Raw genomic sequence first — 17,849 nt, 5'->3', positions numbered from 1 at the left:
GTCTTCTGCTAATAATCTTGAATTAAAAAATATTTTACCATTTTACTATCACTTACCTATGCATTGAATATATAGTAAGGGAAAAAATTGTGTGCATACAAAACTTCGAATTAGAGTTCCCGATAGTCCAAATAACGGAGTCCCGCAAAATAGTCTATGTGTTTATGTATGAACAAGCTCAAAAACGAAAAGTCGTACGAAATTAAAATTATACCTTCAAGACTGGTATATGCCTGGAATTGTTTCGATAAACTCAACCGACCGTAAGTAATCGATTTTTCACATTTCTTCGATTTTCTCGAAAACAGTTCAAACGATTTTGATTTAACTTGATATGTCAATGAACGATAAAGTGATCTTTAATTTCAGCTGTGTCTTATTCAGATTGAAATAGTCTGACAGGGCTAAAATGACGAATTTTTCGAAAAGTCTTCCTCTAAAGTACTTTTAATTTTGTTTATAAATAAAAATAAACAGTTCTCATCATCAGCAATAATGAACAATGGATAAATACAAAATACCAATAAGTTTTATAAATAAATAAAGGAAAAATTCAGAATTCCGATTCGAACGGTAAAAGCCACAACAGATCTTTCCCGCTTACATTACAGCTTCCTTACCTTTTGTTAAATCATTGTATTCTTGGCTGGAACAAAATTTAGATTCCTTATTCCAATCTCGAGGAACCCTGAAATACGATTTTTAATTAAGATTTTTAAGACCCTGAAATTTTTACAGCACAACAGAAAAATATAATTTTTTTGTTTATAATTTTCGCCTGCCATTGTCCGTTGTATTTTTTTTCTTTTTGTTTTACAGTGATTAAAGGCCCGTAGAAATATTATTGCCCTAAATTTTATAATTTACAATAATAAAAATATTTATTGTTGGAAACGTTAGGAACTTTACATTAAGATTTTTTTTTTATGTTTCAAGTTATAAAAATTTTTATTTAATAATATTTTTGGTTCTTTAAAGTGCCTCGAAAGCCTCGTAATCTAGTCCAAGTAAACATGAATAAAGTTATTCAAATGTATTTTAATCAGGTAAATACCGTGTGAGATAGCTTTGTGTGATTCCAATTTAAAATGCTAATAGAAGATTCAGTTAAAGATAAATTTATATGGGGTCTATTTTTGTGCTCAAAATTACACCAATCAATTCAACAATTTTTAATAAATTAAAAAAAAAATGCAGTTATTAATAAAAAAACAGTCGACCATTGCTATCCGATAATTTATTTCTTAGTACAAACAAAATAATTATTAAAAACTTTTTGTGCTGTCTCAAAATTGAAAAAATTAAAATTCTAACATCAACATAACATTTTAATAGGATTGTTAAAATTATTTTTCATACCTTTTCCTTTTATTTTGCATTTATGTTTTATTAGGAATAATTCAGAATATTGAAATAAAGTTTAGTTCAGTTGATTTGGAAGAACTAAATAAATACGATATTATGACCTTTGCGACAGATCTTATAAAATATTTTGATTTTATAAATAAATTAAACTGAAAAGTATGCCGTATTGTTATTCCTAATGTTTTGTTGTTTCAACGTTAAACCATAAAAAAGTGTTTAATAGAATTATTTCTTTTTTTATTAAATCAAAAACCTAATTACATGTAACAAATATTTAATAAACAATAAGTAAATAATTAGAATTTAAAAACATATAGAAATATCATAAAATAAAGTGGTATTAAAGTGTCAGCGATATCATAATAAAACATTTGGCACAGTTAACTTATTATAACAGTATAATCGTCCAGCGATATCGTAAGTCATTCAAGCCGATCGAATTTCAAAAATACACCTATTTAAAAAAAAAAAAATTGAAAAACAAACTAATTTTTATAGAACCAGTTTCTCGAAGCTTTTCTTTATTAAATTCATGATGACCCTCCCACCTAAAGCATTTCATCCTTCAGAGACATCTCGTATCATTCAAAGATTACCTACCCGCAAAGCTCCTGGACACGACCCAATAACATCCCACATCCTAAAAGTTCTTCCTCGGAAAGCCATCCTATTCCTTACCTACATATATAACGCTGTACTCCGTTCCACATATTTTCCTGACCTATGGAAATTATCTATAGTTAAAATGATCCCCTAATCCCAAAAGCTACCAGAATATCCATCCTCCTACTGTCTAAACGCCTATACCCTATCCTAGAATCCAATCATATGATTCCTGATCACCAGTTTGGAGTCCGAACATCCCCTCCATTATCCAGCAATGTCATCGTGTGGTGGACGTTGTCTCATCTTCTTTGGCGCGCGGAATGTACTGCAAGAGAGTCTTTTTCGATGTAGAACAGGCTTTTGATCGAGTCTGACACCCGGGACTGCTTTACAAACTCCGTAGATTCCTACCTTCTACATACTTTCTCATCATCCTTTCCTTTCTGATCCATAGATTATTCCAAATAAACCACAACGGTTCCTATTGTTCTCTCTATTCTCAATATGCTGGTGTTCCTCAAGGTAGTATCCTCTATACCGTCTACAGCTGACATCCCAACCAATCCTAACACCACCCTTACCACTTATACTGATGATAAATGTGTGTTCGCTGTTAATAATCACACTTTGTTAGTATATTATATCCCAAATTTTCCAATTTTATATCACAGCCCTCGAAGAATGGTGTCGTAATTGGATAGTTAAAATAAATCCAAACAAATCCCATCAAATCACTTTTGCCCTTCATCGTAAACCTACCGACTGCCATACAGTCTACTTTAATATTGTTGATCTTACCCCTGTCGAACAGATCCGCTACCTTGGACTACATCTGGACAAACGACTAACCTGGAATCCTCACACAAGACTGAAAAGACAGGAAACTGCATGGATTTCGACTTTTACAGCACGTATGTACTGGATAAACGCTCTAAACTACCAATGCATTACAAAAGACTGATCTAAATGACTGCAATAAGGCCAATCTGGACATACGGAGTTGAGCTTTGGTGCTCCACTAAATCTTCGAATTCCTCTCGTATCCAATCCTTACATTCCAAATCCTAGGTAAAATACTCCTTACTGCTTACTTTGTCACAAATAAAATCATACATAAAGACCTTAATGTTCCATATGTAACCGATCTAGCCCGAACCAGATATCACTCCTTCCATTATAAACTTCCTAACCATCCAAACCCAGTAGTTTCTAACCTTGCTTCCATTCCTGACAATCCTCCGAGGCGCCTGAAAAGAAGATGGCCACGAGATCTACTAATGTAAAACGTCATTAGAGTGCTACCAATGGGTTGTTTCTCTATATTGGCAACACTCCAATTTAACTAAGATCAAATTTACTAAATGTATTATAATGTACAGTTGTAAATAGCAATAAAAACAATTAATGGAACTTATATTTGTATAGCATTTTAATGTAAATTACTTTACTACATGAGTGTATTGGAATTCCCAGGCGTTTGTGGTATCACCTACTTAGCACGCAAGTATGATCTCAAGGAAAGATATCACAATCATAGAGGCCTTATTAACGTGTCTCTTCCGATATAGTCGTATTCATAACTGACATAACTCAATTTCCCCTGGCATTTAATCTGCATAATGTTAGATTGAGTGTTATCATCAAAGATTGTTTCTAATAAAGTAAATACTATATTTACTGGATAAAACTCAAGATTGTATGGACAAAATAAAAATGATAATTTTATTTTTAAAAAAATGATTTTTTTATATTCATTGATAAACAACCATGGTTTATAACTTGATAAAATTATTCCGTATAACTCTTAAATAGGGCGTGTTTCCTTCCAACATGATAGGGTAAGAGATTTCATCGTAGCACTGATCAGTTTCTAGGCACATGAAATTACATATTTAGGCCGGGAATGTGTTTGGAATGTTACTGCCACTTTAAGGATTAAATTAACCAGCCAATGTCAATTTAAAAAATCGATTTTTCGATATTCTAAAAAAAGACTGTGACAATTTTAATTCATGTACAGAGTATGAATGTTCAATCAGGTGATCTTTTTTATCAAACAGATCTTATGTTCATTGAAATAGTTTAGTAGGATTCAAATATATAGGAGAAATAGGGACAGACGTTCAGACTAGGAAATCGGAGACATCCGAGCGTATCCGATCCCTACCGATCGCAAGTATATGTACGCGGGATATGTCTGTTATATTAACCATTATATTCGTTTCTCGCTAAAATATGAATTTTTATAGTAATAGAAAAATAAAAATTTATTCTTTGAAACGATCCTTCATCAAAATCTTTCTAATAATCAGAAGAATAAATTTTCGAAATTACTTAATCCATTTATGCCAAGTGATAATTTTTCGTTGTTTGGATTTTAAAAAACGTTGAAATTGAGTTTTCTTTGTTTCTATTTTGACTTCGACCTTGAACAATATTACCTAGATTGAACCCATGCAATCTCATCCTATAGATGGGAATGGGAAATCGTTATTGGTCGTTCCTATTTGGTCTATAGGTGCTTAGGATTGTGGGGTAAATGGCAAGGAAAGTTTCATCCCTTTTTTGTTTATTGGAAATTGTTCATTCCCTAGCTTCAACATCTTTCTCAGGGTTAAGTTTAAAATTATACAAAATAATGGAAAAAATCTAAATAGAGAATAAAAATAAAAATATTTCCATTAGCATTATTTAAACATTTCTTTGACTATATGTAATTAATAAATTCCCTTAATGTTTTTCAAGGAACATTTTACTTTAACCTGCTTATTTTTTTACTTAAAAAAAAATACTGGAAAGGCGAAAATTTTAATTAAAATAATCTTATTTTTTTAATTTTAATCAAAATTAATTTCTGATTTCTCAAAAAAAAAAACATTATAAATGATCGGCCTGGTGGGACTTACATGCTTGTTTTGACAGTAACTTTTTATTTGCAGTACAAAGGACACTCTTAACTAGTTACAACGTTATAATTTAAAAAAATTATGATAAAATAAATAGATAAAAATAATAATCCTTGATAAGAGAGTTAAGTAAAGTTAACAAACATAAAATAACCAAACAAATAACAAAATCAACAATATTTGTAGACTTAATAAAACAAACAATTCCCCTCTAATGGGGGGAAAAACAAGTTTATTTGGAACAAAGGACGTAGAGAAAAGAAATAATGAAGAAGTTATGTGAATAATAGAATCGAAAACTACAGAATTTATAACAGGATAATATTATATTGATTCTATCACTAAAATAATAATAATATGTCAATTTGCATCTAATCTGTGTATAACCAACACTAACCAGAATTGTTTATAAATAGGGGACAATTACGTAACTAACCATGGTATTCACAGATCGTCAACTGTTCATACATATTTAAGACAAGGATAAATTAAAAATCAGGCCAAGGTTATGCATTGTACCTTATGCATTATACCTTCACTACTTCTTAATTTCCTCGGTTGCGAAGATTTTTAAATAATGTTGCATTGATATATTTTCCAGTAACAATATATTTTCTAAAAGAGGTTTTAGTGAACAAAATTAACGGTTGGTCCTAGTTTTTGACCGAAGAGATTTTGAAATGAGGTTAAAGATGTCGCAAGCTGACTAGAATATTAGTGGGAGTGTTTTATGCTTCAAATGTTGATATATTGGTATAGTTCCCTTCATCGTGATCGATATGTCGACACTATATATTTTACTTTCACTAATCTATGTATCAAATATATTATAAGGTAAAATATTGCGATCGTGAACAATTAAGAATTCGTGTTTTCAACGAGAGTACATATTTTATCATCCTTGTGTAAATGTATGTAAAGCTTGCTCAAAAAGCTTTAAGAAACTCCTACTAAAAATGAAAGGATTTTTTGAAAATTATGTTAGATGTATTAATTTGCGACAGTCACACTATAATACATCCAGCGGAGCAGGCCTATAATATAAATAAAGTAGTTCCATCACAACGACGAAATTGATTTTCAGCTAATTAAACATATAACGTGTGGGATGTACGCACGTAACGACTAATGGCCAGGAAAGTTCTGCTGTGCATTTGGTGGAACTAGAAAGGATTCATTTATTATGATTTATTTATTATTATTTGTTTCTATATGGCCAAAAACTTAATTCGGATCTTTATTAAACTGGACATTTGAAGCTAGTGATTGACCAGAAACAACCAGAATTGTCCGACAGAAGAGGTTTCGTGTTCCATCAAGATAACGCCAGGCCACACACATCTATAGTGACCCGCCAGAAACTACGGGAGCTTGGTTGGGACGTTTTGATGCATCCACCATATAGTCCGAACCTGACACCAAGAGATTATCATCTTTTTCTTTTATTGCAACACTTTCTTGGTGATAAGAAATTGGCACCAAGAGAAGACTGAAAATCGGTTACTACAGTTTTTCGGGAATAGGGACGAAGACTTCTATGAGAGAGGTATTATGAAGTTACCATTAAAATGGCAACAAATTATAGGACAAAACAATATTTGACCCAAATCGGACAGTCCGAATCACGTTAGATAAAGTCTTGAATTTTACATAAAAATAATAGATATATTTTTTCCCATCCTAATAAAAATAAATTGAAACAATGGATTCAATAAAGATATATAAATAGATAAAGTATTGTCAATAAAAATAAAATATCAATATAAAAGTAGAATGTTAGGTGAAGTATGTAAAGACTATTAAAAATAAGTAAGAAAGTAAAGATATAAAGTGTAGAAATGAGCGAAATAATGAATGTAGTGATAGAATTATCAACAAAAAGGTGAAAAAAGATTAATGAATAAAATATCTTTATATAAATTAGAAGAAAAAAATTCATCTTTTATTATTTTTTTAAAAATAAACTTAACCAGTGAAAATGCTCTCAGCCTGGTTCACCACATTCTCGAAGTGACGTTGTAACCTACAACCACTTAAATAAGTATTTAGAATGAAAAGTGCTGTTGTCAGATCTATTCTACTTTACAACTAGTAATTAAACATTTTTGACTTAAATAAAAATGTAAGACAAGAAATCGAAGTAGTCCAAATTTGATCTTTTTAGGAAAAATGTTTAATTCTATTTGTATTGAAAAAAAAATTAAACATTTAGAACATAAAAAACTAATGAGTTTACCTCATAATTGATTACTAGATTGGCACAAGGAGGCATTGCAAGTTTTTTCGCATTCAGTTTTAGTGTGATGGATTACAATTTAAAACTCTATTGGTACATTTATTTTGAAAATGTTCCATTTACAACTTATTCGACCAATTAAACATATTACGGAAATTAAACATAAGTTACAATTATTAATAATTGCTTATTACTTTTACAAAAATATACTCAATTAATTAGAAGAAAAAAGGTAAGAATTCGAAGTAATTAAAAAATATGTGATAAAATTTATCTACTGTAGAAAAAAAGGATAAAGAATAAGATATAATAAAAAAAAAGCTGGAATTAGGATTAAAAAAAAATTGATTTGGTGATAAAAAATACTTGAAGATACAATTAAGTAAATATCTCATTCATCATCTTGGGCGATAAAATACTTGATTTGAAAATTCCCCCTTACTCATTTCATAAATAGAAGCATATATTATTAAAAGAAAATAAACTTTATATTTTATATTTTTTATAAATAAATTATATCTAATTATTTTTATCCAATCATTCTTTAACTGAGCTGCATATTACTGGAATTCCATTCCCTCTAACATACGTCATGTACTAACCCTTCCCTCGTTTAAAACCCTTCTATTTAACTAACTTCTACTTCACCAATCTAATCCAATATTATAATACTACAGATAATTTGTAACTGCTAATATTGCAGATAATTTTGTTTTGTTTTTATGTATTTAGTCAGTTAGTTGTTTAATTCATTTTTGTTTTCTCTGTATCTAAAATTTATTTACTACATACAATTTTAATATAAGTTATAATTAAGTATGGCTACACTGTTGTTGGCCAATACATGTTATTGTAAAGTTTAAATTACCTTATAATTGTTCTAAAGGAACAAGTCACAGAATAAACTATTTTCCATTTCATGGCAATTTCATTAAATCTCAACACTCTTAATTAATTCGATATTAATAATATAATAATTCGATATTAATTATTAATGTGAATTTATAGTTAAGGTTTTCCTTGAGGATGGCCAGTTTGGCCTAAACATTGAAAGTAGTAATAAATATTGTAGGGACTTTATTGGATACATTTATTTTATTTAAGTAATAAAAGCTACCTCGAACAAGTTATAAGATTATGTATAAATTATATTGTTTAATAAATCAATTAGTGAATCTTAAAAATAATCTGAGGCTTATGAAGGCTGCAACATAGTTTCTTGGAAAAGGAACCAACCCTCTTGCAATTTATTTGCTTCAGCCATCAACTAAGTTTCTACAAATATAAACTTTAGTAGTTGGCCTAAAAATTTTATGAAGATATTCGCTTTAAGGACGATATTAAAACTCCGTTGGTTATCATTTGTGTTTATTGTGATTTTATAATAGTTAATAACTTAACGATGCCTTAACCGACAAAGTTGTAGATCCTTTTTTTTCCCTAGTAATAACTTTAAGTACTTTGTAAACGAGAACTATTGTTTATTAATGACTTACATTAATCTTATTTATCGATTCACTAAATTACTGAATAAAGTTCTGAAGTTCGTGTGTTCTTTTTTAAAAAAAGCTAAAACACTACAAATGAGGAATTATGTTCTAAAACATGGTAACTAAAAAAATGAAAACTTTTACAATGTTAAATTCTTTGTTAATTAAAACCTTTTACATTCTACTAGTTGTCACTTACCTTAACTTAATATCAAAATTATTAATTATTATCATAATAACAGATTATCTTAAGATTATTTCAACAATTTAAGAAAGAAACTTCTTTAAAAAGTCGATGATGTCAAAAACGTCTATTCATGAAAAATATGTTACTGAGTATGAATAATGATTATATTTTATCTTTCTTTGTATTTAAGCTTTGATTAATGATTATTAACTTAATAAATAATTTGCAGTTAAAAGTTTAATTAATTTGCATATTTAGAAAAATGTTTAAGTTTTAAATCAATATTCAATGTATAAATAAATCTTCATTTGTAAAAATAATATCAAACCCCTTAAAAGGAAAAACATTTAAAAAAATAATTAAACAATCATGAAAACATTTGACCAAGATCCGATTATCCCAATTAACTAAACATAACACATTTTGCATTTAAAATACCTTATAAGAGATTCTCAGTCAAACAATAAAATATCTGATATGTCCACTCACACGACTTTCCTTATTACTTCCATGTAAACAGAACCAATTCAAAAATTGTTTTCAGCATATGACCAATTGAGAATGTTTTTTAGTTACGTTATAGTAGACAATTTAATTGTCATTCAAATGTGTGAAAGGTTGCTTTAGATGTAATAGTAATATTCTTTATTTATCCTGGGACTGATCGCTTTAGAATAATATTACAGGTGTCAGAATTATGCTTTAGAGCCTTAGAGTAAAATACAAAATTTTGAAAATAAAAATGAAAATATAAACCATCTTAAGAATAATTATAATTATGAATTTGATAAGATAAAAAATAAACTATAATAATTAAGAGAATATATAAAATAAAAATATAGAAAAATAAAACTATATATCATATTATAAATCATAAGGTGACTAAAGTATACAAAAAAAAAAAAAAAAAAGGAAAACATAAAAATGTAAAAGAATCAAATTTCTGTTAATATACATATTTACAAGGTTAAACAAAAATCAGATTTATCAAATACAGAAGATAAATAAATAAATAAACCAACATTAAAGGTAATGAAATAAAATAAATCCTCTAATAAATAATAAATCTTAAGGATATTATTCTAATAAAATTATAATACCAATATCCTTATATAGCTTATTTATTATTTAAAAGTAGATGTAGTTTATTATAATTAATTAAAAACTGATGAAAACTTTCGTTCCTCAGTGTCTAATTTATCCTGGTATTGAGTGAGTCAAAATTTAAGATTACAGAATACTCTTAATAAAGTATGATCTTTGACTTTACTTCATTAAGAGATTGCTTATTTTAAAATTCTGAAACAAATTGTCTTCGAAACGTTCAAGATATAAATCAAATATAATATATATAAATCAGATATTGTCTTCAAATTATGTGCTGAAGGCAAAATAGAAAAAAAAAATCATTTCTTTCTTTGCGAAACAAACTCAACAAAATTGTTTTAACCATGGCTTGTCAGGTTTGATTTAAAAACAAAAATAGAGAATAAATAATGCTTATATTTTATCTTCCTAATTATACATGCTTTAATTAGTGGTTATTAATTTAATTATTTATTTACTGTTAAAAGTTAAATTAATTGTTATATATATAGAAAAAATTGTTTAAGGATTAACGGAATATTATCCAAGTATAAAAAAAATCTTCATAAACATAAGTATCGAAATGGTTAAAACGATTTTGATAAAACTTAAATAATGTTTTTTTCCATAAAACCATTTAACTACCCATACATATATGATACAGTATGTAGTAGGTTGGAAAATATGATTACATCCTCGATAAAAAAACAAGGAAAAAAAGGCCACGGAAAAAAAGTAAATTTTATTTGCGCAGACCTCAATAACTATAAATTGAAATAATAAATACCTTGATAAAATTAATATTCTTTGTGCATTAAATTGTAAAAATTAAATTATTTCTACGACTATTTATACCGGACAAACCAAACATAATTAGATAACACGAGAATAATTGTAACTCCAAAAATAGAAATTGTCAAAGGCTTATCAAGCCATAGGACCAGTTTCAAACATTAGAACAGTATATAATACAAAGTATTAAACAGTGAATAATAATCACAAACGTAAAATAATAGAATCAATTTATATTAATAAAAATTTAAATAATACATCTAATTTACGAACGGATATGAATTACATAAACATACTTCATGCAAACATTATCGTCAAATTAAAATTCTAGAGTAATACGAATTAAATTTTTAACCTAAATAATTTAAATTAGACGTAATGAATTCTACAGAATTAAATTTTTATCATTACTTAACATTGGTAGGACAAAATATTAGGCAGGGGATTTTAATTCTGAGGGCCATGGAATAACCGTTAACAAACCATGGAAGGGGAACGCTTCAATCGTGAGTGACGCCATAAGGCGGGGTCTATTCCTTTCGTAGGCGTGGCATCTAGTACACCCTATTTGACAGTAGAGTTGCTGCCCCACCTATTATGCCAAAAATCAAAGCATGCTCACGATTTGTTGTTAATATCGGTTTTTGAATTACTATTATCAGTCACTTTTTTGTTGTCAGTTGTACATATTCTAAAAAAATAATGTTTACTGTACTTTTTGTTTTAATAAATAATTCCATTATACCAGAAACAATCATTTATTTGTTATCAAAATTTTATTATTTTCATTAAAAGAAATTAATTCTTTACTAACTGTTCTAGAAAATATTAATTGAAATATTGACCAATTTAATTTAATTTCATATTCAACTCAACAAATTTCTCAAGAAACGTTTTATGGATTTTCATTATTGATATATCGAATTAATGAAAATAATATTTATTACAACTTCTATGCTCTTCATATTCGCGATATGATGAACTTTTTACGATTAATTACACTAATGTGCGAAATCACTATTAACTTTAACGTAAAGTTACCTTCAAGGGGCGTGGTCTAATCCCCACCCCTTAGCGTTATTTTTGCATAGAAGAAGAGTAGGGTTATGCCTCCTCCTCCCCCCCCCCTTACAAGTCCGTCTAGTTTCAGCCATTTCTATAAACCCTTTTATAACCTGCTCTATCTATGCAAGTTAGATTCTATGCAAGAATGTGCAAATGAACCTTGTCCCTGAGGATTACTTGTTATTCGAAACGTAGAACATTTTGTTTATAAATTAAAATTGGCGAAATAATTTTTAATTTAAATTTAATAAATTTGCCTATACTATAAATAAAATATGTCAATATATTATCACTTTAAATTAAATTTCCCCACCCACTTTAAAAAAAAAAACTATAATAATAAAAATCGGAACTAACAGCAATGCTCCGTATTGGACTTCGTATATATTGCAATATTTATTATTAAAGTATTATGTGCAGATTCCTGTAGAAACCCATTCATGTAGAAATATATATATATGGATTATAGGAAAGGGACAAATATTGGTCAAATCAAATTAAAAATATTTATTCTAACATTAAAAAAACAAAAAAAAAGGACTTATTTTATACTGTCTAGTAACATCAGCACATTAGGTGGAAAAGATTGGAACAGAGGGAGAAATACATTAAGTAAAAATCGGGTGTTTTATAAGATTTTTTACCATCTCTACAAAATAATTAGGTATAGTGAAATGAATTTTATTCAAAAATTATTTTAATGAATTATATACAATTGTATAAGATGCTTAATAGTTTGCTACAGGTCTGGTCGACAGTGCGCCCAAGACACCACCATTTTCCTCTATCCTCCATTTTCCTCACCCATTCAGTTTTGTAGACCCAATATCCTCGAATCCTTTTCCTCTTTATCCTACCATCTTCCTTTTTTTCCTTTTACCACTGAAATTCATCTCTAGCACTCTCCTATGTAGCCTTCGCCTCCCATCTTAGTTAGATGACCTGCCCATCTAAGCCTATTTTCCTTTTCAGAAATTAATTGTGTTGACATTTTTCTGAAAACTTCCAATACCTGCATCATCCACTAACCATCTAGTTATGTTGCACCATAAATTCTCCTTACCATCTTTCTTTCAAATACTCTCAACTTGTTGCATTCATAACGACAAAGTCTGATTAGGGATTTCTAAAACATTAATTTTGTTTTGTTTTTTACAGCTACTAACTGATAATAGTTGGTTGATCATTGTGAACTACAATTACAAGTAATTTGCGTTTGTTATTCTTCATTCATTCTTAAACGTATTCTCATATTTTTTAAAATATTTTATGTATTTATTTTTCAGTGTTCATTTAGCTTAGTTTAGTATTATATGAAATTCAATTTTTTTCAGATAATTTTTAAATATTTAGTTTGATAAAACAATATTTAATTCAAAACAAAAAATATAATATACTTGTTATGTAATAAGGTTTTACTTTTATATATATATTTTTTTAGGCCTGAAAAGCCATCCTTAGGTAAAAATCTCTATGTTATGTTATTATATTGTAGATGCACTACAATCAAACTATAGACTTATAATTTATATTATCATAAAATTTCCATATAATTGTAAAAGCATACACCTTTTTTTTGTTCGTTTATACGTTTTTCTAACAATTATGTATAATCAGGGCCTTCTTTACCCCATGGACCCACTTGGCAGAGGTCCAAGCCCACGCGATCCTTAACTTCTCTGATATAGTAAATCGAATCAAGAGTGAACTGAGAAGTAACATGTACTATAGTTCCGAAACGTCTTTATGATCTCTAAATAGAGGGAATTAATCAAGGAAGATAATATATAAATCTTAATTAGGATGTTCATATAAAATAATATAAAGTCATTGAACTAAAATGATAAGATTTTTATATCAAATCTCAGGTGCCATAGTAAGAATATACATTTATTTTCAAAATCATTGAAAGTTAAACATCGATATTATATATATATATCGATATCTGTTTTCCCGTGTTTACATCTCAGTGCAGATTCCGCAAATTGTTCACCGAGCATTCGCACATCATTTTAACTTATGTTTCATTGTTGTTTCAGTTATTTATTTGAGCATTGTTGCCCTTATGGTTACTCTAATAGATCTAGTTCATCAATAAATTATCTGCTTCGTTTGTGGTGTACCCCGCAGCCATTGAGTGGGGATTCAGTGATTCAGCGGCGGATATCGGTAGAAGGTTGGCAGGCCTGGGCGCGCGGTGGAGGGGGAGATCAGCTGACAGTCTCAGCGCAAAGAATAGATATTGCCGCATGACGTAATTTTAGCTCTGGAATAAGAATAGTTTGGAGAGCTCTCGATCTCGTGGAGGTACCTCTACTGTCGAGCTGTCGAGCTGTCGAGCTGTCGGGGTTCGAGGTCTTGCGCCGCTCGCTTATTGATCTGTGCTTGCGCCTTCGTCCCTCGCCGGGCTCTCTCCTCAGTCCTACCGGAACCACCCATCATCATGGCTGCCCCGGCGGCCTGCACGCGATTCTCTGATAACTACGACCTCAAGGAAGAATTGGGAAAGTGAGTAGCCTAAAATATTTTTTTTTTAATTATATTTTTTCTAAATATAAGGATAGCTATATTTGCATATTCTATACACTTGCAAGTATCCTGGAACTATCTCTACTCCTTTATGACTATCCATGAGTGAACTGATGTGACGAGTGGTTCATCTTCGACCAGGAGACGAAGAGAAGTTGGAGAAAGCGAAAGGGGATCATAGGTCGGTGCGGAGCTGCTCGGGGACTGGAGTGGGGGCAGATCAATACCTCTCGGGTTGGGTTCTCTCTATTGTCTATCCTTATCTATCTCAAGCAGCATACATTTATTTATCTATTTATGTATCCAGCATTATCTGGCGTCTAATTCGCCTCCCAGCCTCCTGCATAAAACAATCCTTATACCTAAAATATACCACTATTCAACCGCTTCTCTGCTACTGACCGGTATATACACAAGTCCATTATCTCCAGTGTGAATGAAATCCATTATTGAATGACAGTAAAGCAATTTAAGGTAGAAAACTCTAAAATCTGCCTTAAAAAACGATTTAATTAAAAAATATCTATTTTTATATCCTATATGACCTAGTGAACACTTCCATTCCATAATTAAACCTTCTTATTTCATGAAGTATATCTAAGATATGTTATTTTACAATCCTGCTAATCTTATATTGAACTATGTTTATTAAAATTATAACTATTATCTAAAATAACGTACATACATTTATTTATCTCATATAAATGTTGTTGTTTACAATTTCAGTAATATTGCACTTAAATAAGGATTAGAAACATATTTGTATGATAACAAAATGTTTTAATTACGGTTAGTAGAAAGCCAGTTAATTTTTTGTTGAGCTAAATGCGTAAAAAAAAATATTTCTTTCATGTATAGTTAAGGGCCTTGTAGCACACATACACAAATATATATGTATAATTGTTTAAAGTTTGTGCATTCAAATTTATTATATGGCTTTTTTACCTTTATTTGGTTGTAAAATTTCTCGTCGGTAAGTTTCTTAGTTATAGCAAAAATAAACTGCTTATTTTGTTTTTCGCTTATTAATGAAAAGAAGCCAACAATTTTCGTATGTGACTTTCTTCTTTCATTATATTTATCTGAAATTCTTCAATTTTTACACCTTCCATCAGAAACCAAAACTAAAATGTGGTAAATTTTGTTATTTCTTCCGTTTTCGCAGCATTCTGTTACGCATGTATATATTTGTATACATTATTGTCATTTCTATGTATAAAAATATATACATACGTAGAAATGACAATAATGTATCATTTAAAGCCATGAAATTTAAGTTATAAGTACTATAGTGGTAAAAGTGGGATGAACTATGTTTAAGAAATAATTCACTGAGTCTATTTAAGGTTAAGAAAAAGAAAGAAATGTTGTATGATCTACTGATGTGATAAAATTACGGAAATATTAGAATTTATATGCTGGAACGCCATTTTTCTGGCAATGGGAATTTTCTGTAATGATATTGGAAGTATAATAATTCTCTTATAATATATTTAAGATTTTAGTTAAGAAATAAATTACTGTATTTTCTGATTTGATGAAAAAGTAAAGCATTAAAAAAAAAATGGTTAAATTATATAATTTTAAATTAAAATCGTTTATATCTCTTTCAAGAATTATATTATTCAATTTCAAGTTGCCACTGACTTCCAAATTAGCATTTCATAATAAAATCAATTATTTAACGTCATTGGCAAATTTAATAGCGGTAATAATTAGAAAAAAAGAATAAATAAAAAACAAAAAAGAGGATATTTTGAAACCCTGCATTCTGCGTTATAAATAGTAATTCTTAAAGCAATTTGATTCTACATTTTCCTTGTTCTAAAAGTACTATACAAAAATATTATGATAGCTTTCCTTCAAAAGCTTCCTGATAATGATGTATATGAACATGTATTTTATAAAAGTTTTAAATTGTAAAACTTAAATACATAATTTAGGAGTATAATCGAAAATCACCATTTGATTTTTTTTTCTTGAAGAACAGCAAATCAAATTGAGCTCACAATATGCGCGTGAGTTTGTTCATGACTATTCATGAGCGCGGAACATATTAAAGAGCCGTTTAAGCTGTAAATATAAACCCGGAACGACGTTTCTCATACCGGCAATATTTACTCACGTTGCCGTGTTTCAAATGTGGGGAAAAAAAATTCTTTAAAAAAAATCTCAGCCAGATTGACTATAAAAGGTGTTGAAACGCGATCTCGTTCCTGTTGGATTTTAACTTCTTGTTAGATTTGAATATTTTTTTTTTTTTTTGTGAACCATATATTTTTTTTAAGGAACCTCAGAGCTGAGAGAGAGACAGCTGATGCTCCGCTCTGGATATCGTTGTAAATATTTATCTAAGGAAGCAGACACGGTAACGTTAGACCTTTTTAGACGTCTATAAATATGCGGCGAGGCCAGCTCGGGTCAAGTCGGATTCAATCCGTTGTTTACTCATTCTCTTCTCCCACTGTGTCACTAGAGCTCTAGGCAACGTTGATTGAAGAGAGAGGGGGTAAATGGCCCACGTAAAGTCAACTTGACATACACATACTTATATTTTTTCTAAAACCAGATTCATTGAAATTCTTCATAATGGACGGACGCCCACGGGGAAGGATATTTCGTCCGTTATACGGAGGATCCCGTTAAGAAGGTCTAAATATGAAAAGAAGACAAAAATGAAATAATAGAATCACGTTCATCCCTTCTTTTAAGCCATAATACTTCGTTAAGTACGAAAAAATCAATACCATTTTGCCATAATAATTATAATAAAATTCTTTATTTATTCTAGGGAGAACCAAATCAAAATAATAATTCAGAAAATAAAAATAAAATAAATAATATTTAACCGAAATATAACTTATAATATTAAATTTAAAAAAAAAATAGTAATAAATAATGAAGAGATAATAACATAAAAACCCATATTTAAACAATTGTAAGCTAATATAAGAAAATCGTATTAATAATATAATAATAGAGTGTAGAAAGTAAATTACCAAGAAATTTTAAAAAAAGAATATTTAACTAAAATATAACTTCTAATAACAAATGTTTAAAAAGTGATAATTGATAATTCATATTTAAAAACTATTGAACATTATAATAGTATAAAGATCAAAAATCTCGATCTACATTGTCTAAAATAATATTTCAGTTAAATTTGTTTTAAAAAAAATTATAATTATAATTATTTTATTCAATTGATTTAAATTTTTTTGTTTAAAATCAGAGCATTCATTTTAATTTTTTTTCGGATTTCGGTGGGTAGGAAGTGAAAGAATAGGTATTTATACTGTTTTAAAAAATCGACATTTTAGTGAAATTTGAAACATCGTTTTGTACAATACTTATATATTTTTTTGGATTTCAAAAACTTTTAAATATTCCTTGAATGAAAGATTTTTTTTTGGAATAGAGATTTATTCGGGTTCACGACAAATAACAAGTTAAGTGACGAAATGTATTTTATTTTTAATATAAACTTTTTACATTCGACAAAAACTGCTATTAAAAAAAAATTAGTGAAAAGAGTTTTAAATAAATTCAGGGGAAATTCATAATAAAACCACTAATACATAACTACA

General features: G+C 28.9%; 1 protein-coding gene across 23 annotated transcripts in view; it reads left to right on the top strand.

Annotated features, from left to right (window-relative positions):
- The first annotated feature begins 13,822 nt into the window (after positions 1 to 13,822).
- Positions 13,823 to 17,849, top strand: part of CaMKII (Calcium/calmodulin-dependent protein kinase II) — a 196,375-nt gene continuing 192,348 nt past the window's right edge. For 7 of the 23 annotated variants that reach the window (XM_014429887.2, XM_067046897.1, XM_014429867.3 and 4 more), the window contains exon 1: positions 13,824 to 14,241. In XM_014429887.2, the coding sequence (XP_014285373.1) occupies positions 14,177 to 14,241 (65 nt within the window). In that variant the 5' untranslated portion in view covers positions 13,824 to 14,176. Of the gene's footprint in view, positions 14,242 to 17,849 lie in introns of all 23 variants that reach the window. The other 16 variants (XM_014429878.3, XM_014429907.3, XM_014429872.3 and 13 more) reach the window with 5 other exon arrangements.

This window comes from Halyomorpha halys, unplaced genomic scaffold, assembly GCF_000696795.3.
Source record: "Halyomorpha halys isolate HHAL.00 unplaced genomic scaffold, Hhal_1.1 Scaffold36.1, whole genome shotgun sequence".
Taxonomy (NCBI): Eukaryota; Metazoa; Arthropoda; class Insecta; order Hemiptera; family Pentatomidae; genus Halyomorpha; species Halyomorpha halys.
Note: the sequence above shows the minus strand (reverse complement) of the source record. Positions and strands in the feature narration are given on the sequence as shown.